Below are 22,195 nucleotides of genomic sequence, written 5' to 3' on the forward strand. Positions count from 1 at the left end.
TGCGCATAACTCAATCCAGCTATACTAATCATAAACAGGGATACATTAAGGCTGGACAGACTGGTCAGGAAGCCAGTGACTTGTGAAGATACAGATGCGGGGCAAGCTCTTGGCCATCGTGGGCGGTGTCGGTCATCCCCTCCGCCGTGTCCTGGCAGGACAGTCCAGCAGCCTCCGTAGCGGGCAGCTCAGCACCCTACGTACTACGTTTTATCTTATCTACTCTGTACATGGCCTTGTTGTGTTGTCTGTTTGTATTGTATCGTGTTGTCTGTGTTGCCAGGTCCGCGGTTTTCCCGCGGAATTGGGCTACTTTTGAAGTGTTGCCGCGGGTTGAATTTTTGGTCCGCTGGTTCGGGTAGACCTATTTTGCATGCAAATTACATGAATATCTTTAAATAAAAATCCATATTTTAAATGAAATGATTTATACCCAAATCATACCAAACTGACTCCAGATCAGCACGTACACACATTGACATGGGACAAGCCCTCATGTGCGTGTGCACACGTGCCTAATGCTCTCAGTCTCCTGAGAAAACCTCTTGAAAACTGCTTTTAATGCTGGCATACTAAACATTTGGTGTTACTTTGTAGATATTACAATACATTTGGCAATTATAGCAATGCTATTGGACTTTAAAAGCAGTGTATATAGTTTGGCAGGGGCATATTTTGAGTTCTGATATTGGGCTGGTTTTATTGGCCATTGGGCTGGTTTAGGGCTGGTTTTGATTGGCCATTGCGCTGGTTTTGTCACACAGACCTGGCAACCCTGTCTGTACATATTGTCTGTGGTTGTTGTTGGTATGAGCTGTGAGAGATACCTGAATTTCCCCACGGGATTAATAAAGTATCTATCATCATCCATTGACTGCAGTGCACTGCATGATTGGTCACAGTCTGGTGGATTACTGTATCATACTGTGCAACAGTACAGTGACTGTAAGAAGACATTCTGACAATATTGTAGAAAATAGTATATATTACTGTATGCTACAGTTCATGGCTCACACACACCATTCTGTAATAAAAATTTTCAAAATTAGGTTTGGTTTCTGTCCTACTACACTTTCTTTTGTACAGTGTAATACTGTATTCACAACCACAAATGCTTATAGTAAAAAAATAAGTTTGGTTTCAATCTTGTTTTCGAGTTTACCATGAATTTTTCATCTCTGCCATTTACTTTCAATCTTGTACATGAATGTACAAAGGAGCTCATGAAAGAAGAGCTTTAGGTTTTTAATAACTGTGTGTATATGATATATCCAAAAATGTAATATAATGGCAAGTGTTTGCAACATGAGACAAATGTGTGCTTTTGAGACATGTTTGTGATATTTTGAATGCAGTGCTTCATTTTCAAGAGAAGCGAGGCATTTTGCATGTGCAGTTGTAGTAAAAAAAGTTTTAAAAAAAACGTGTGTAAGCATTTGAGAAAAAAAACTGAAATCACCAAGTGTACACAAACAAGGAATTTACTATGTTAGGCTGGTGCATACAATAAACGTATAATGAACATATAGAATGTTAAAGATATGCGTTGTCTTTCAACATATAATATAAAAAGTACTGACAAATACGGTACAATTGAGTATAACGTAATAAACATGAAAGTGCAGTAGGGCTGTATGCAGCAATTTTGTGACAATTCACACAATTGTTCTTAAGTGTTATTACTGTAGGACCATAAAGGGTTCTTCTTTTCTGATTAAGTACACAAAGGTTTGGAAACATACTTCTGTTAATGTTTATTGTTCATCAAGTATTCCGTAAGGATTACCATGGTCTACCATATGACCACACATGCCCAAATCAGGAAAACAAAAGTTTTAAATTTGGAATTTTATTAGAAAAGACAGCAACAGTAATTGAGACAGATTTTCACTCTGACGTAATCCATCATCATGTCTACCACCCAAACCCATCAGCTGCCCCCACTACCCCACTTAGAGGGTACCTTTAAGAACAGCTGTCTAGCTAGCTCTCTTTGTAGGTCAAGTGGCAACTCATCAGGTAATAACGTATACTGTATTAATGGCAACACATGCCATCAAGGAGATTCATTCTGTAGTCTAGCAAAATGACGATGACGGGACATGTTTCTAATCAGTCAGTTACAAATGATGCATAATATCTCTGATCCCCATGTATATACACCGACTTCAGTATTAAACGTGTATCCATGGTGATGAGCGAGCCAATCACACTTCTCATGCATCCCAGGAACACCAGCAATCCCTTCTCTAGATTCAAACATATAAATCAAAACCCCCAAAAATGAAAACAAGCCTGTTGCTTTGTCATATTATGGTATCTCACCACCATGTCCATCACTATACTTCTCTCTCGGTACAGAAGAGGCAGATGTAACTTTACGCTTAACAGGGCAGGGGCCCCCACACAGCTGAGACCAGGAGAAGCTACGGCCAGGCTGGCCTGGAACACTGCATTTTCAGACTGACGAGAGACGGAGCCAGGTCAAAACCCAGTGGGCTCGCAGACAGAAAATAACAATACAGAAACTACTTCACATCAGATGTAAATAATTGGTGTTTAAACATACATGATATATATATATATATCGACAATTAAATTAGAGTGTGTGTGTGTGGAGGGGGGGTAGAGAAACATACATTGACATTATTGTACTGTATTGTTTTACTGCAAAAACACAGTATAGGTGAGAATGACTTGAATGCAAACATCGCTCAGGACAACGCATCGGCGCATCTCCCAAGCCCACCAGTTCATAACCCCATTGTCTTCATGACAACCTCCAGGGCAAAAGGTTCTACTGCTGGCCCTCCTTCTTCTCCTCTCCAGAGGACGGCCCTGAGCTGCTGCTGCCACCGCTGCCGTCCCTCTCTGACGCCATCTATAGGACAAACACACAACGTCAATAATCACCAAGCATCAACACATCACACCTTGGACAGGAGGATGCATTTTTCCAGCCCCAACAATGAGTGCTGCAATCAAATCACAGCCTTCCGTGCTGAGCTAGGCAGGGAACCGTACCTTCTTGTAGGCAATCTCGAAGAGCTTGAGTGAGGCCTGCTGGAGGTTGGTGGCGGCCTGTTTGATGTTCTCCCCCGTCTCTGCGTCCTTCCTGGAGAGAAGGTCCCGCACCTTGGTGATCTCCTCCTTCAGTTTGTTACACTGACAGGAGAAAAGGAGGAAAGGGAAGGCATGACATTTGAGGGGTGAGAACAGATTGTCAATAGTCAATTTGTAGTTTTATTTTATTTTATATTCACACACACACAATATATACTGTAGGTGTACAATTTAGTTTTGACTTTGCAACTGCAATTTGCCTTAAAGGTCCCATGACATGAAATGTTCACTTTAGGAGGTTATTTAACATTATTATGAGTTCCCCTAGCCTGCCTTTGGTCCCCCAGTGGCTAGACATTTCAATAGGTGTAAACCAAGCCCTGGGTATTCTTCTCCGCCTTTGAGAAAATGAAAGCTCAAACGCTCGGTTTTGAAAATTTTCCTATTGTGACGTCACAATAGGGAAGGTTACCTCCCCTTTATCTGCTTTGCCCGCACAGAGAATTTGGTCCACCAATGACAAAATGATCTACGACCGTGCGAGCGCGACATTGTTTTTTCCTCCAGACATCATGGCTTGCAAACGACAAAGCATGGCAGTTAGCCCCGCCTCTTTCTTCCTCATAGCATTTAAAGCTACAGACACAGAAACGGCACGTCCTGAGGAAAGCCCTTTGTGGGACTGCTCGTAGTGGCTGTAATTCTGCACCAAGGCTGAATTTCGGGAAATAAACTTCAGATAAAGTATTAGGGGACCCTTAAGGCCTATATAAAAGCATCCAAAAACAGCATGTCATGGGATCCAGTGGGATCCCACACAGACTAATTAGTGGCGGTACGCCACAGAATCAACACCGGCCGCCACATATTGCGTTTCATTATTCTTTAAAAAAATGTTGTTTACGCTATTTAAAACCCGCAGCGTATTCGTTCAGCTGCATTTCCTTTCCCTGCTCTCCCTCCGTCTCTCGGTCACTCACACGTCTCTCTCACATAGACACACAGTCACAACGTCAGCACACATTAGCAACGACGCATAGATACGCCATTCTAGACAGACGGCGATATCAGCGAGCCCTCAGCATTAGTACCATAGCTAAAAGTCTAGGAAAGTTGAGGTTGCTTTTTGCTAGGTACCTATGAACATGTCCTAATCTGCTAGACAAGAGGGTTCCTCTTGGTTTTTGGTGAGAAATCTCACGTGCCCTACTTACCGGCATCATGGAGCCGACCAGCTAAATAGTTAGGATATGCAGGTAGCAACGTGCTACCTGCATATACCAGCTCAGTTTTTCTCCTAGATTCAGACCTAGCCCGGTAAATTGTAGAGCTAGCTAACTACTACACTTCTGTAGTAGTGCAGTAACTAGCCTTCTACACCCCACAATTTCCCCAGAAATATTTTCAGGCTTCAACCAGTGCTGCTCAAGCAGAAAGACAGGGTCAGGGAGAGAAAGAGATAAATTCGTTAGGCATTGAGAGAGAAAGTGTATGAGAGGAGGACAGCATCCAACATGCTGCTGTGAGAGAGCCAGCTGAAGCAACTTGTGAGGTGGACAAATAGATATAGAAACAGGCAGGTAAGAAAGCAGGTCTCAGGATAAGGGAACTCATTTCTATTCTTCCGTTTCTGGCAGATAGGACTTAAATGGGGTGTGAATTTTGTATAGGGTGTTAAATGTGTGTATTTTGGGTTGTGCGTGATTTATTGGTGGCCAAGCCGCAAAGCGGCGAAGCCACCTTAAGTATTTCTACCTTTTCTTCTTATTGTTGGAATGCTGCTTCAGCATTCCAAGTATTGTTCTTTGAATATTTATTCAACGTATTTTTATTATTATTATTTATCTTCTATTTCTTCCGTGGCACCTTTCAGCGCCTTCAAATCTTCAGCTATTAAAACCGTTCAGCTATCAAAAAATTCAGCAGTTTCAGGCCATTCCTGCTATGACTTTTCAGCTTTGTACCTCTTATGCTTGAATTAATATAAATCAATATTCATAATATTTTTAACATGGTTTTCCAATGGAGTTTACTTTCAAATCCTCTCAAACTTCTTCAACTTCCAAATCCTTCTTCTTCCTCAATCTTTCAGCTAGAGCCACCATTTAAACTGTAAAATGTTGACAAACCCCTAAACTATTTTTTAATAATTCAGCTTTTTGATATCTATTCAACTTTTTTCAATATCACTGATTATGTTTCATGACTTTTTCAAGCCGTTTCTGAGATTTACATGGGTGTGTACGTGAAACCCTAGAGTGCAGACTGAAACGCTTAGAGTGGAGGGCAGCTTCGGATGTCGTTGAAAAAATATTTCTAGTTTGCCAGCATTGCCACAATTTTCGCTCTTCATGCTTAATTTTTGGATCAATAGATAGCTAATTTTGTGCTGACGTAGACAGTTGTCTGTTGAATCCAACAGACGTACACATTTGTTCAGAGCCCCACTAAAGCGAGACAAAGTCCAACTCTCGCCCCATAGAGACCAATGCAAATCTGGTGACAAAATCGTCAGAGAAAGCAAAAAGAACAAGATTTTGAAACTGCCGGTTGAGTCGTATTTCTGACCGCACAGAAATATAAAGGACATCTCTGGTTTCGGCAGTGTCTTGGGTCTCGGAAAATATAGTTATTTTTTGGATTGGACGTATAGTTTGCGTCTAGGTTAACTTGTTTGAGGTGTCGATTCTAGCTACATTTCTGTTATTCTCTGCCCTCAGCGCGTTAGCAATCATAGCTGCACCATCACCGGGGCAACGACAGACACGCACCACTCAGTCTCACGCAGGTGATTGGTATTAGCTGATTAGTGGAGTCACAAGACAGTTTGATAGTATTTCAACCTAATACAATTTACAAGAGGTGACTCTGCAGGTGCTGCTAATATCTCTTTTACTACTATTGCTAATGGAACTGTTTTATTCTACTACGCCACTGAGTGTGTTTACTTGACCATGAGAAACCCGATTACTAGCAATTGTCGGTTTATGCCATACGATTACTCCGTTTACATGTGTAATTAGTTATGCGATTACTCAATAAGCGCGTCTACATGATTCTTTTTATTAATCGTTGTATGCTCCACGGACAAAACTTGCACCATCATCCTTCTGCAACAAAGTGTCGCCGTGTCTTCCTGTATCGGCCCTACTGCTGTATGTTTCGTTCAATCAACACATTGAATCCTACGAAGAAAGAAGAAAGCCGAGTAAACGCACTCAATGCACACATCTGCTACTGCTATTACTATCCCAACTATAATTTCAGCTGTTAAGACTATAATATTGTTTTTATGACTAGCTAGCCTAGGCCTACCCCTTCTTCTGTTTAACAGTTCAGCTTTCAGCTTCTCCCGCATTGTATTTCAGCTCTTAGCGTTGTTAGATGATGCAGTTCATTTTCCATACTGCCTCTTTTGTGTGACTCACACATTTTTGACATTCATTTCAGCTTGCGGGTATTTTCTCATGTCTGTATTTTCTGCAATTTAAGAAAAATAATTTCATCTTTCAGCATTCCAACGCATTTTTAGCAGGAAATGCCTTTCTAGTTATTATTATTACACATCTGTCATGGGAGTCTATGGCAGGCCCAACCACATGGTCAGAAGTTGTGAAATTTGACACTCTTTGGGGCCAGTCCCCTCATCAATGTCACCAAGTTTCATGTCTCCCATTCCAACCATCTAGCGCCACCAATGGATCAAAGTTGAAGGTGTGTTTACACACGTTACTTTTGAACCATATGCCGCATTTTCCAAAATGAGGGATCGTTGGATTCCCTGGATCAAGACAAGTTTGACTCACTCTATGACGTCATACCCAGTCATATAGATTCTCCGCCATTTTGAATGTTAAGGAGAATTTCTTTTCCCGCTACTCCTCCTACAATTCTTGTCGAATCTTCTTCAAAATTGCCACAGATGATCTTCAGACCAAGCTTCACAAAAGTTATCCCCTGGAGCTTTGATTTTCGCAACCGTTTGTTAGTTACAGCCAATCAAATTCAGCAACTGATACGGAAAAAGGGAAATTAGGTCATATCTTAACGAATCTTTGATGCATTGAATCCAAACTTGGTGTATGGATTCATGACTTGATTCATTATTAAGAGGTCCGAAAAAGGTAGTGTCATTTGAGCTTTAGGGGGCGCTACAATAGGCAAAATTTTGTTTTGACCAATAACTGTTGATTTGTTTGTCGTATTTAAGTGATTCCTATGTCTCGTGATATCTTAGGAGATCCCGCGTCTGACGCATGTTAACGCATGATACCAGACGAATTGATGAGGCCGCCATTTTGAATGAATGAAACTTTTTTTCCTACACAATGTATCCAATATTCACCAGATTTGGCACAGATTATCTTCAGACCACAATCACCTTGACATGTCAAAATAGGACTGAATTACAGCTGTTTAAACTTGGGCCAAATCTGACTTTTTGTATACAGTAACTGTACACAGCAATTCCCAGCACTGAAAATGGCTCACTGGGATAAGACGGGCTCCTTTGAAGTGCAAGGTCGTAGGTTCGAATCCAGCCAAAGTCTCAAGCATGTCATGATACTGGTTTATCTGTTTAGTGAAGCCAGGTATGCGACAGAAGCTGTCGAGCAGTATAATCATAATGGTCACGATAATGTTTCATTCTCAGGGGACTTATACTCATGAAGAGTCAGATTTATTGTGCTTTGTAGATATAGTGATGCTACATCTAGCCAGTGCATCGGATTTCTTGCATCATAACTTCTGAACAGATTTGTCATAAATCACAAGATTGGTCTGTTCTGATTCTACGTGGCATACTAAGTCTAAATATATCACATTGTCCCTTGTCCGCCATTTTGGGCGTCGGCCATTTGGAATTTTCATAAAAACAAACTCCTCGTTCGCCGTTGCTCCTATTTTCACGGACATGTAATCAAATCATTTTCAGACCACAATCACCTTGACATGTCAATAGGACAGAATTACAGCTTTTTATACTTGGGTCAAATCTGACAACGCTTCCCACAGGAGAAACTGCTTACTTTTTTTTATACAGTAACTGAACACAGCATTTCCCTGCAGTGAGAATAGCTCACTGGGATAAGACGGGTATCTCTGAAGTGCACGGTCATAGGTTTGTACCCAGCCACAGTCATCAAGCATGTCATGATACTGGTTTATCTGTTTAGTGAAGCCAGGTATGCAACAGTAGCTGTCTAACAGTATAATGGTAATGATAATGTTTCATTCTCAGGGGATCTATACTCAAGAAGAGTCAGATTTATTGTGCTTTGTAGATATGTGTCCTCTAACCTCTAGGGGGCGATCCCGTGTGACACGTTAACTTGTGATACCAGCCGAATTGATGCCGCCATTTTTTATGAATTAATAAAACGTTTTTGTCCTAATCCTCCTACAAAATGTATCAAATATTCACCAAATTAGGGACAGATTATCTTCAGACCACAATCACCTTGACATGTCAAAATAGGACTGAATTAAACAGCTGTTTAAACTTGGGCCAAATCGGACAACCGCTTGCCACAGGAAAAACTTCTTATATTTTTACCCAGTAACTGAACTGTGATTTGCAGCACTGAGAATCGCTCACAAGGATAAGTTGGTGTCCTGGCAACGTCAGAGGTTCGAATCCAGCCAAAGCCGACAAGCTTGTCATGTCTCTGGTTCTCTGTTTAGCGAGACTGTAAGACACTTACAAAGGAAGCCAGGTACAGCGCAGTCGCTATCTACCTGTAGTCAAGCTACAAGCTATAGTCAATGCAATCCTCACACAAACTATCAAAATGATTTTAGATTTTCGAAACCGTTTGTCCGCTACGGCCAATCGAAATCGGCAGCAGAGCCGCCAAACAGAAAGTTGTGTTGTATCTCAGCAAATCTTTGATGGATTCACGCCAAACTTGCTGCGTGTACTCGGAACACTCTTCTGAGGATGTCGCCCCACCACAAATTGCTTTCTAGTCTGTGGGAAACACTGGGATCTTTAATAGATCTAAAACTGACTGACAAGAGCCTCTAGCCATACCTCATCAGCTGGAAGCTGGTCCTTGAACTCTTCCATCTTGGACTCGGTGTCATGGACGATACCCTCCGCCATGTTGACAGCCTCCACACGGTCCTAAACCCCAGCAACATCAGACGTATTAGACACTGTCAACTAGATACAAGAAACAAAGTAATAATTTAAAGTCTCAATGATCTATGGACCGTCTCCAGGTTGTGGCATCTTCTACCTTCCTCCTCCTGTCCTCTTCGGCGTACTTCTCAGCGTTTTTAATCATGTTCTCAATGTCGTCTTTGCTGAGGCCTCCGGAAGACTGGATCACGACTGAAGGAGGAAAGGGCGGGGGGTTCAGAGGAAAGGAGGAAGAGAAGGGGAGGAGAAAGGGAGCAGAGCAGGATGAGAGTAGGTTGGTTAGAAACTTAGACATGGCAGAGATACTTTGTCGAAGTTACCCAATATTCTTTGTTCCCAGTGGTCAATCATTACCCTAAAACAGGGGTGTCAAACCCTGGTCCTCGAGGGCCAGGGTTTGACACCCCTGCCCTAGAACAGTGGTTCCCAACCCTGGTCCTCAGGGAACACCTGTCCTGCATGTTTTAGATGTTTCCCTGCTCCAACACACCTGATTCAAATGAATGGGTCGTTATACAGCTCTGCAGAAGCCTGCTTATGACCATTCATTTGAACCAGGTGTGTTGGAGCAGTGTTGGCATCTAAAACATGCAGGACAGGGGTGCCCTGAGGACCAGGGTTGGGAACCACTGCCCTAGAAGACACGAGCAGTCAGAGACATCCATCAGAGAACATGTTTGGTTGTTGATGTCTGAGTGTTGTTTCTCAGGTTCTTGCACGTGCGCAGCCTACTTACTCTGTTGCTCGCGGCCAGTGCCCTTGTCCTTGGCAGACACGTGGACGATGCCGTTGGCGTCGATGTCAAAGGTCACCTCAATCTGGGGGACGCCACGGGGAGCGGGGGGTAGGCCCACCAGCGTGAACTGGCCTAGGATCTTGTTGTCAGCGGCCATCTCTCGCTCTCCCTGGCACACCTTGATCTCTACCTGGGTCTGACCATCAGCCGCTGTGGAGAACACCTGGAGGGGGAGGGGGGTTAGGGTGCCTTTGTTTAGGAGGAGGGGGCCATGCCATATTCACACTGAAGAATGTGAATATGAGCATCCAGACTTCTTGGGGGTGGCTGTGAGGGGTGTGTGTCTGAGCGCAGTGTTATTGTTGAATAAACCTTGTGTATGTCATCTAACTGTAAGTAGCCAGAGTTTGTTTACATTAATTGGTCATTAGTAACTTAGTTTCACGGGTCGAGCAGATCGGGATCTACTAGTATAATAGGTACGTTAGGATCTATTGTTGTAGTAGTTTCGGGTACTTGACGTGACATCGATTAGCTAGACCGCGGGTCGTTGATAGCCGAGTGTAACCCAGTAAAAAAAGACCAGGTTACAAATGATTTATGATTTAAATGGTTAAATCTAAAGGTTAATTTGAGCATAATATTTATTTTCTAACTAAACAAATTATTTAGAATAAGCCAATCACGTTTTAGAAATGTAATGATGAACACTTGAATTTATGCCAATCAGCTCACGGTGTGTTGTAGGCTCACTCCCCACGCTTGAGGTGAACGAACGTGAGCACGAAGAAAAAAGCTGTTAAAACGAAGAGTGAAAGCTGAACGTGAACCAAGAAAAGTGATATACATATATGTTTTATTTTCATTTAATAATAAGTGGTGTACATTATACTATCTTGACAAAAGATAAGAGAAGTATAGAAAAGAAGAAAAGAACTGCGTAGTTGATTCAAGGATTTGGCGAGTGGGAATTAATGTGTTGCTAGCTAGTTCATCATAGGTTTTTGCTAGCTATTTCGTTGCTATGTCTAAGTTAGCCTGCTCGGTGTGTTAGCCAGGCTAGCCATTGTTCACACCACGTGCATTTTTCTTTCACGTGCGTTTAGTCGTTTTAATGTCAAAGTTTTCTGTAATGCCTAGACCGGTTTATTATCTTATTAGTTTTCAAGAATATCCTTTTTGAATATACGTCTTCTGATCCAAGGTGGGCAGATGGCTGAGCGGTTAGGGAATCGGGCTACCAATCAGAAGGTTGCCAGTTTGATTCCCGGCCGTGCAAAATGACGTTGTGTCCCTGGGAGAGGCACTTCACCCTACTTGCCTCGGGGGAATGTCCCTGTACTCAGGGTTTTTCCTGCATAGAGAAAATGTTGGCGCGCGCCAAAGCCGTTTTCCCGAGCGCCAATGACAAATCCCGAGCGCCAATGACAAATCCCGAGCGCCAAAGGCAAAAAAAAGTCTGCAATGAAGAAAAGAAAAAAAGCTGTGTTCATCACGCGTGCAATGGATGTCAGCTAATATGTTCTCAATAGTATGTTTCAAGTAGGCTACAGCCGAACCCTCGTTCTGTTTTGATCAATAGTAATCAAGTTGATAAGCGTGTCTTCTTGTCTGATCAATACGCAACTTTGAGGTGCGTGAATGGACAGAGTGGCCACTAAACTGTCGTTCCGCTGTGAGGGCCAGCCCGACGTGCACGAATACACCTCTACAAATGCAAATGAAATTTCCACTCAAAATAATGACAAAAGTTTGATTTACGATTTCCAACGCAGCCTCCATTGGTATTCTTAACCTGGAATGATAATATATAGTGCAGTGTTTCCTCTATGGCTAAATTTCTGCCACCACAGTATCAGAAATTAGGCTGTACAAAATTTTAGGCCGTCTATCAGCAGTGATTGTTAGAGTGCATGTTGGAAAATTGCACTGACACGCGCTTCACAACGCAGTTGAGATTGCGTGTGTGCGTCTTTGAGAACTGTAGGCTGATATATGCTTCTCGGTTTTCCAAAAAACGGACACATGGGAACACCCTCTCTGAGAGCCCTCAGAGAGCCCCGGAGAGCTCGACGTGCACCTCCTGAAACTATCTGTCGTAATTCCGGATAGTTACGGATGCCCCCTTGGCTGTGATTGGTCAGTATTAAGAACCGCTTGCGTCAGGGGCGGGGTTGCTGTGATAAACAGGACAAACAGAATCCTTTGACCGCCATTGCTGTAAGTTTTTACAATTCATATTTCAGCTAAACAGTACATGTAAATCAGCATCTGAATTAAAATGTGACGAGAAATGGGCAGTGTAGTTGCTGAAAATGTGCGTATTTTATTGACGAAACAGCTAATTTGTAAATTTGCTCCGACTTCTCGATAACCTAGGTAAATAAACACTCGACGACGACTTACAAAAAAACGTTGCGCCACCTACTCTTGACTGTTACATGCGGCTGGTAGCATATTTAAGGCAACCTAGCCCTGCAGCGGCAGCCTCGGCGCACGAAGAATCGGTCGGACAAAGACAGGGAGTCTACCTGCAGGAGTCCACCGAGGATGGCCGACGAAGCCGGATCACCTCTTCTGATAAGTATCACCCTATCTGTATTCTAATCTACCTAGAACATATTCATAGCTTGCATGTGTTTCTCCAGAATTCCCGTTCATTACACCACTTGCAGCCGTAGATATGTTATTAAGTATAAAAATGTCCACTTCTAACCTTCACTACCTATCCAGATTTTCTACACCTGCCCTCTCTTTCTATAGGGCTCTGGAACTGCCAGTCTGCTGTGAACAAGGCAGACTTCATCCCAGCGTTTGCATCTCATGCTTCTCTTCACGCCCTTGCGCTGACAGAGACATGGATCCGCCCAGAGAAAACGGCAACTCCAGCTGCTCTCTCCGTCAACCACTCGTTCTCTCACTCACCCCGCTCAACCGAGCGAGGTGGTGGGACAGTTTTGCTCCTTTCTCCACATCCACCACACTGTCACTGCCAAATCATTTGAACACCATTTTGTGATGCCAACTGATCCTATCAAAGCATTCTTAGTTGTCCTCTATCGCCCACCAGGCCCGCTAGCCGACTTTGTGGAGGAGCTGGACATGCTCGTCAGCGTCCTCCCGGATGATGGAACCCCGCTGATGATCCTTGGGGACTTCAACATCCACCTCGAAGGAACACAGGCCGCCGACTTCATGTCTCATCTGACTTCCTTCGACCTGACGCTGCTGAACACACCGGCGACCCACAAGGCAGGAAAACAGCTTGACCTCATCCTGACACGCAACTGCATCACTGACTTAACCTCTGTAACCCCACTACACATTTCTGATCACTACCCTCGCAACTTTCCGCCATAATCTCCGCTCCATATCCCCCTCCATTGTAACATCCTCCCTCCCTCCCATTGACGAGTTAACGTCTCTCCCCACCGACACTGCCACCAACACCCTGATATCTACATTAACTGCATCACTTGACACCGTCCCCTGTCAACCAGGCCTGCACGATTTTCTCCCTCCTGCCCGTGGCTCACGGATGTTCTTTGTGAAGAACGATCCAACCTTCGGGCAGTTGAGAGGTTATGGCGTAAGTCCAAAGACGGACTGGATTCCCCACAGGGCTCTGTCCTTGGACCCCTCCTCTTCTCCCTGTACACCACCTCACTTGGACCGATCATCACCTCCCATGGCTTCTCCTACCACTGCTACACTGACGACACGCAGCTGTACCTGTCGTTCCCCATGACTGACCCAGGGATCTCAGCTAGAATCGAGGCCTGCCTCACAGACATCTCCGCCTGGATGACCAAGCACCACCTCCAGCTGAACCTCGCCAAAACTGAACTTCTCATCATCCCGGCCAAACCCTCCATCTCCCACGATCTCTCAATCACCCTGGGATCTGTGATGGTGACCCTTTCATCCTCTGCCAGGAACCTCGGGGTGACCATGGATGACAAGCACACCCTCACGGCCCACATTGCTGCAGTCTCCCGGTCGTGTAGATTCACCCTCTACAACATCCGGAAGATCAGGAGATTCCTGTCTGAGCATTCCACCCAGCTGCTAGTCCAAGCAGTTGTTGTCTCCAAGTTGGACTACTTCAACTTGCTTCCCGCCGGTTTCCCAGCATGTTCAACCCGTCCTCTGCCGAGGATTCAGAACGCAGCAGCACGCCTGATCTTCAACCTACCCAGACGCTCCCATGTCACCCCGCTCTTAATCTCTCCACTGGCTACACATCACGGCCCGCATCAGAATTAAGACGCTGGTACTGACCTTCCGAGCGGTGAACTGGACTGCACCTGACTACATCAAGTCTTTCGTCCAGCCTTACACCCCCACCCGCCGCCTTCGGTCTTCTTCTGACAACCGTCTGGTGGTCCCACCTCTCAAGAGTGCCCGCTCCCAACCCAACCCTTCTCCTGTCTGGCCCCCCAATGGTGGAATCATCTCCCCACCTCCATCAGAGATACTGTCTCTCGACCTTCAAGAAAAGGCTAAAGCCGCACTTGTTCCGTGAGTACAACAGTACTTAAGATTGTTGGATCAGATGTTAGCTTACTTCCTCCAGGAACACAATGACAATTATTGAGGGACGTGTTGCTCTTGTTGGTTAGTTGTAACTGATTTAACTATTTGTACTCGCTGTGAATTATATTATTGTTGCTTGATTTTCTCCAGGAACACTAGCACTCTCGAGGATCATGTTGTTTAATTGTAATCTGTTTAACTACATGCTCTTCTGGTTTTAGCCATTGGCACTCATTTGCTTTTTTCAATGTATGCTTCATGTCTTGGCTACCCGCAATGTTTGGGGCTATCTCGCCGTTTATGATCATTGACCTATGCACTTTTTGTAAAGCTCTCTTGAAAGTCGCTTTGGATAAAATAATCTGCTAAATGAATAAATGTAAATGTGTTTCTCTCCTTGGTGAGGAGGATCTATGAAAGGTGTGTGCGTTTCCCCCTCACCTGGCCCTTCTTGGTGGGGATGGTGGTGTTCCTGTTGATGAGCTTGGTGAACACCCCTCCCAGGGTCTCGATGCCCAGCGACAGGGGCGTCACGTCCAACAGGAGCACATCTGTGACATCACCGGCCAGGACTCCGCCTTGGATGGCGGCTCCAATGGCGACGGCCTCGTCCGGGTTGACAGACTTGGAGGGGGCGCGGCCAAACAGATCCTGGACGGTCTGTTGAACCTAGGTGGGAGGAGGAGGTTAACATACCTCCAATCACACAGCAGAGCCTTGGCTCACAGACAGAGCACCACAGACCCAGAGCTGGGACAGTCTGGTCTCATTAACAGACCCGGTGGATCAGGTAAGCCCGATACCAAACCCTTTCTTGTATTCTGCATATTAGTGCTTCTGTCCGGTAGGTAGCCATTAGGGGAGTCAGGTGGCTAAGTGGTTAGGTAATCGGGCTAGTAATCAGTAGGGCTGTCCCCACTCAGTCCACTAGTGGATTTTCTGGTCGATATGCTCTTGGTCGACTAAGATTTTTTTAGTCGAGCTGCCGTATGGCAGTATGAGTATCTGATTCCCGCTTGTGTCATCATTGCTGAATTAACTAAATGTTCTACAGAAATTGTAGCTTATATTATTTAAGACAAATAAAGCAACTCTAAAAATATATAATTTAAAAGAAAAGGTGTTACTGTTTTCCCTTTCGTTAATCTGCGCTTTGTTTTGGTATTTTGCACACGGCACGAGCACAATTGGCTGCCGAACTACAAACTCTGCCATAGCCTACTTTGTCGGTGTTATTAGTCAAAATGGCAAAGAAATCTGTGGTATGGCAGCATTTCATTAAAGTACATTTACAAAGTACCGGGTGACTCGAAAAACGTTGAATGCAAACTCTGCCAACAACGGTTTATTTTTCATAGACGTCAAATATGATGTAGCTTACCACCTGAAAAACTTAAGTTGGCCTAGCCCTACTTCGCTCATGCTAACGCGCTGGGTTGAAAAATGAATATGCCTATTATAAGAATCACATCCAAATCGAATGACATTATCTTCTCCGGCCAAGACAACAAAATCTTTCTCTGTTGCACCGTTCCCCACTCAGCTTCTACGTAAGTTCGCATGCTGCAAGTTCAGGCAGTGATAAGCGCGCTCTGATGATTTGCATGTTAAACAAACAATATTTTTAATTTGTAGTACATTGTAAGAGATACTAAATACCATCGGCATTCGGTTACAACAGGACTGGTGATACGAGTCTTATTATTAGTAGGTTATTAGCGGCTGAATCGGCAATGTCCAGCAGCCATTGAGTCAGATCGGGAAAATGTTCAAACGTTTGTTTTTTTGTGAAAAGAAAAAAAAGCGTTTCAAATTTCGATTAGTCGATTTTCAGACGTTTAGTCGAGTATTGGTCGACCAAAGAAAATCTTAGTCGGGGACAGCCCTAGTAATCAGAATGTTGCCGGTTCGATTCCTGTCTGTGCAAAATTACGTTGTGTCCTTGAGCAAAGCACTTCACCCTACTTGCCTCGGGGGAATGTCCTTGTACTTACAGTAAGTCACTTACAGTAAGAGCGTCTGCTAAATGACTAAATGTAGAGTGACGCGGTACACACACACACACACACACACACCTACAATCCAACAATCTTATTCTAGGACTCCATACAACATTCTTATTGTAGGACTCCAAACATGTTTGGCATCCACCATGCCAAAGGGTAAGTGGAGTGCTAAGCTAGGGTAGTCTCTCACCTTTGGCATGCGGGACATGCCCCCTACTAGCAGCACTTCGCCGATGTCACCCTTGGCGACCTCGCCATCCTGCATGGCCTTCTGGCACGGCGCCACGGTGCGGCGGATCAGGTCGGCCACGATGCCTTCAAACTGGGAGCGGGTCATCTTCATGTTCAGGTGCTTGGGGCCGGACGCGTCCATGGTCAAGTAGGGCAGGTTGATGTCAGTCTAGGGAAGGAGGAAGAGTTCTCTTGAGTCAGTCCTGTATCCAACACCTGCTCCAACTTGTTCTAAGGGCGTGAACGTGTGTGTCCTAGTCACCTGCAGCGAGGATGACAGCTCACACTTTGCCTTCTCTGCCGCCTCTCTGACTCTCTGCAGGGCCATGCTGTCTTTGGTCAGGTCCACGCCACTCTGCAAGCATCCGACACATGGTTAAACATGTTTTAGATGTTTCCCTGTTCCAACACACCTGAGTCAAATGAATGGGTGGTTATCAAACTCTGTGGCAGCCTGATAACCATTCATTTGAATCAGGTGTGCTGGAGCAGGGAAACATCTAAAACATGCAGTACAGGGTGTCCCTGAGGACCAGGGTTGAACATCCCAGCTGTAAGGTTATTCTTCCTCATACTCCTCCTACTCACCTCCCTCTTGAACTCCTTAACAATGTGTGTGAGGAGGTGCTGATCGAAGTCCTCTCCTCCCAAGAAGGTGTCTCCATTGGTGGACTTGACCTCAAACACACCCTTCTGGATCTCCAGGATGGAGATGTCGAAGGTGCCGCCGCCCAGATCGTACACGGCGATGCTGCAACGCAAGCCCAGACAGGGGGAGTCAGTCAGTTACTTTAAAGAATCGAAGCGCTAGTGACAACTTGTGTTTGTGTGAGTCTGTATGTGAACAAATTAAAATAAAACTCACATCTTATCCTGGGTCTTCTCCAGGCCGTAGGCCAGGGCAGCAGCAGTAGGCTCGTTGATTACACGCAGCACGTTAAGACCAGAAATCTGACCAGCATCCTTGGTAGCCTGGAAACAACAATCACGCAAAACTGTCGAGAGATGTTCTCATCTTTTATCAATTAAGTTGTTTTAATTGAAAACTATAATATAGATTTGTTAATACAGAACTCATGAGGAAGGGCACCTAATGGCTTATCCCAAGAACTTAGAACTTTATGTAAAGGTTAGTTACTGTGAAACCTGATAACATTTTGCAGAGACTAAATTTGCTACATTATCGACTTTTTACCTTTTCCTTTACCAATTCATCAGTTTGTGTGTGTCTACAACAAGCCAAGAGTGAGTGTGTATCCTTACTTGTCTCTGTGAGTCGTTAAAGTAGGCTGGTACAGTCACCACAGCGTTCTTCACACTGTGACCCAGGTAATTCTCTGAAACATACACACACACACGTTGGAATCAGGTACACTGTATATTCATACTGGTATAGCCCTGGCAATTGGATTAGGGTTAATAATGATGCCTTACCTGCAGTCTCCTTCATCTTTATCAGGACAAAGGCTCCAGCCTGGCTGGGGGAGTACAGCTTCCCATGGGCCTCCACCCATGCATCACCATTGGATGCACGCACAATCTTGTAGGGCACGTTCTTTCTGTAGACACACATCACAACATCCTGTCACACTTTGTCACCCCCCTGGGACTGGTACTGTCCTCACTAGTATCCTAAGGGTCAGGTTCCAAAACACAGATTAAGCTAGTTCTGAAACAAAAGTTTTGGGGATAATCCCCAAAATGCCATGTATTTTACGCTACAGCAGGATTAAATTACATCCACGAAACATGGCTGGTGGGATGGACTCTTTAGCGTATATTCAATGGATTTTGAAGCACCAGAAAGGTTCAATTAAACAATTTGAAATATAGGGATCCCACACTTAATCAGTTTTAGTGAAGACTTTCAAAACCTTTTATTCAGGGAGGACATGACGCTGAATGTTTAAGATGTTGTCACTGTGTTTAAGAATTACGGTTATTCACTCATTGTATAATTACCTACCTTGAACAACCATTAGCCGTGGCGGCCCGCCACGGCTAATGGCTGAACAAAATTTAAGCCCTCTATCATCAGTGATTGTTAGAGTGCATGTCGGAGAATAGCACGGACACGCGCTTCACACCGCAGTTGAGATTGCGTGTTTGCGTCCTTGAACTGGAGCGTAAATCGTATAACTTATGTTGTCAGTTCATTTAAGCCTGTTATTGTATTAGTCTATAGTTCTTGCTAATTTAAATTAGGTTAACTGGTGATTTTCGTTGTTTGTATTCTTCCCCTGCTACCTACAGTAAATTGAACGTCTGTTGATTCGATACCGATTGCTGCCTTTGCTCACGTTTCTATTTTAGGTGCAAAAAGCAGAATTCCCATATCTCTTGAAAGCTTCCCTGCTTGCCTTTTTTTGTGTAGATTTGACTGTAAAACTGTAAAATTATGAACTTCGTGACGTGAAGACATGGCTGCCGCCTAATACAATGCGGTCTACCGGGTGACATTCTCACTCAAATTTCAAGACTTTCGTGCCCCAAATCAAAATTCTGATGTGACAGATCAATGGGGAATCGCTTTCTCTCTTAAAGGCTGTCCTCCTCGACCTTTTTGGTCTTTTTAAATCAAACTATTTGTATAATCCGTGTAACAGAGACAGTGGGGACAGACCTGCCCCCACTGCAAAAAAAAAATCCTAGAGGAAACACTAAAATGTGCTCAAAAAATCTAAGATCAAACCTTTTGACAGCTTTGAGGCCACTTCTTGCAGGAAGTTGTACAAATTCCTTCAACGTACCATACCCATTTAAAAAAATTATCAAGAATTTATTAGATTTGTATCTGATGTTTCTAATGATAACTTCAAGAACCATTGGCAAAAGATTAGCTTGTGTGTGGAAATATGGACAAGTTGTATCAGCAGGTAAATATTTAAGTATAGAACTCTGTCGGTTTATACTCTTCCACTCACATGTCTTTCTGGACCTCTGCGTCGTCGTAGCGGCGCCCGATGAGCCGCTTGGTGGCATACAACGTGTTGTTGGGGTTGGTCACAGCCTGCCTCTTGGCAGGCATGCCCACCAGTCTCTCTCCATCAGCTGTGAATGCCACAACAGAGGGGGTGGTCCTCGTGCCCTCTGCATTCTCTAGTACCTGGAACACACAACCTTTAAGAATCTAGAAAACTCTCAGGCAACAAACAGTCCCCCATCAATGTTCTCTTGCTGACCTTAGCCTGCTTGCCTTCCATGACGGCCACACAGGAGTTGGTGGTTCCTAAGTCAATTCCGATAACTGAGCCTTTGATGGCCTCGGAGCTGTAAGACACACTGTCACAGTTAGTGCTACAACATAGTCTCACGTTGTACGTAACACATTCACATGCAGAATTTACACCTGGTTACAAAGAAACGCACGCATAGTCTCTTCTGGCCATGGCTCTAAGGGTGTCCTGTTGGAATCCATTCCAGCAAGCCTGGAAAAGAAGGAAAAACACACATTTAATGAAAATATGTCACACGTTCCATGTTTTGATTATATATTAAATTATCACTTAACTGTCGGATCCACAGTTGGACCTGACAACATTGAGCTTTGAAGTGGGCACATGCTCACATAACTAACAGCTTGACAAAATAAAACATTGTTTTTATTCAAATTTGTGTGAGGCGTGTCTGCCTCCGTGCACATATCCTGTACACGGAGGGGCAGTTGTGTTCCCATTTGGGGGGAGGGCTGAAGTCAGGGACACCACATCGAAGGTCATCGGTGCTCTCTTCACGTGAGGGGGACAATGAATGACGTCGTAGCCAGTTCATTAATTTAAAAACCGGGCTATTATGGGGGTAAAAAGTGCTGCCATACGTGCTGTTCTAGCGTCAACTTTAGCGGCATTTAGCTATATTGCTACCCTACAATATTGGCAAATTAAACGTTAAAAGTATGAAGAGATATGTTAACTAGGTAGCCAGGTCCCTCGCTATTTATTGCAGGATGGTAACAAACAATACTCGTTTGACGAAATTCTAAGACGGGAACTTAATCGATGCAATCACTTGATAACCAATGCTTTACTAAATTGAAAAATATCCGTAACCAAGCTCGATATCTCTTGCAAGCTGCAAATGAGGTTGCGTCACGGATAGGGAGCTAGCTTGGATCACGTAAGATAGGACATTTAAGCTAGCTCGCTTGACACTCACTAGCGCCCAGGTAATAACTGTAAACCCCAGTTTCCCATACCAGCTAGAGTAATATTGTAGTGACTTTATCCAAGGCTCGTGAGAGCCTTCCATGAATGTCACATCATAACCATAATCGTGGATTAGCCAGCCTCCATCACAATTGCCTAGCCAGTTACACTGTAATCGTTAGCAAGCTAGCTAGCTCTAACTGTTTTGTAATCTTAGGTAACATCGTCGTAACAGGTTAGCTTGACAACTTTACGTTTTTCTAACAGTAACACTTAGGATGAGTCGTTGGTAATGTTAGCCTTACCTTCTTTATCAAGATGGACACACTCCTGGTGCAGTTCTGCGAGGGGAGAGACCTTGAAGCTGTTCTTGCAATGCTCAACATTGTGGTAGGACGTGTGGGAGACTGGTTTGGATTAGAAAACGCAAGGCCTCAAGATAAAAATCCTAACCTGTTCAAATAAGATTAAATCGAAAGGTTACCCACTTATTTTTACGATTAAATAGATTTTAGGTGATATTTCCTGAGCAAAACTACAAGTGTCTTTCGCCTATCAAGTCAGGAGCATGCTGGCCTCTGCTCAGTGATCTTAAACGAAGGGACAGGAGAATGCAAGTATGTTCTCGAATTATCCAACGCATGTTGCACCATGCATTTTGAGAAGGACCCTTTGCGAGTCACCAAAATACTGCCTGTATCAAACCGTTCATTTTAAAGCAATTTAACTTAGTTTTTCATACATTGTAGTATTTTGGGATACTTAATATCGTAAATAATTAAAGTTAATACGTTTTCACCCTACGTTATCACCCTTTGACCACAAAATGTGTTAAAATATATTCAGACTTAGACTTGGGGCACTACACCATGGGATCGTGAAGGTCATGTTGGAAAAGGAATCAGTTTCACGTGCGTTACATCAGTAAAGCCGGTAGTTAGTTCTTCATGTTTGAGCCTTGTCATTTTAACAATAACAAAACGCACAAACCAACATTTCTTGATTGAAGGACTAAGCACAGATGTGTCATTAAAAAAAATCCCTGTTTATCTGGTTGAGAATCTAGATCACTTGAAACGTAAACGACACTATTAGTATGAGCACTTGGCTTTCATGTGAAGGTTACACCACAAGATAAAACTCGGTCATGCAACATAGGAGTGATTCCACCTGAATTACAAAAGCCTTTTTAGAAACTAACAGAAACAATGACGGAAATGAAATCCGGTAAAGGCTCAAATGTAAGCAAATTATGTAATTGAAGGTATGAACCTTAACACTAGGGTCAGTTCTACCTTATTGATGACCATTGCTGAAGAGTTGAACATGGTGT

General features: G+C 43.9%; 1 protein-coding gene across 1 annotated transcript; it reads right to left on the reverse strand.

Moving 5' to 3' along the window:
- Window positions 1–1,830: 1,830 nt before the first annotated feature.
- hspa9 (heat shock protein 9) lies at window positions 1,831–21,309 on the reverse strand. The gene is made up of 16 exons (XM_062476809.1): window positions 21,168–21,309; window positions 20,087–20,145; window positions 19,900–19,987; window positions 19,642–19,823; window positions 18,152–18,276; window positions 17,981–18,054; window positions 17,583–17,689; window positions 17,306–17,468; window positions 16,980–17,072; window positions 16,677–16,886; window positions 14,922–15,149; window positions 9,945–10,167; window positions 9,306–9,400; window positions 9,098–9,190; window positions 3,025–3,165; window positions 1,831–2,881 (listed from the first exon to the last, which is right to left on the reverse strand). The coding sequence occupies exons 1-16, from the start codon at window positions 21,246–21,248 to the stop codon at window positions 2,798–2,800; spliced, it is 2,046 nt and encodes a 681-aa protein (XP_062332793.1). The 5' UTR covers window positions 21,249–21,309; the 3' UTR covers window positions 1,831–2,797.
- Between the last annotated feature and the right edge of the window lie 886 nt (window positions 21,310–22,195).

This window comes from Osmerus eperlanus, chromosome 13, assembly GCF_963692335.1.
Source record: "Osmerus eperlanus chromosome 13, fOsmEpe2.1, whole genome shotgun sequence".
Taxonomy (NCBI): Eukaryota; Metazoa; Chordata; class Actinopteri; order Osmeriformes; family Osmeridae; genus Osmerus; species Osmerus eperlanus.

Excerpts from the sequence above, each read along its gene's own strand:
- hspa9 (XM_062476809.1), bottom strand. The coding sequence starts at position 21,248 with ATGTTGAGCATTGCAAGAACAGCTTCAAGGTCTCTCCCCTCGCAGAAC. Across the intron at positions 17,073-17,305 it reads TTAAGGAGTTCAAGAGGGAG|AGTGGCGTGGACCTGACCAA; the intron begins GTGAGTAGGAGG and ends GGATGCTTGCAG. Across the intron at positions 9,401-9,944 it reads CACTGGCCGCGAGCAACAGA|TCGTGATCCAGTCTTCCGGA; the intron begins GTAAGTAGGCTG and ends TTCCTCCTTCAG.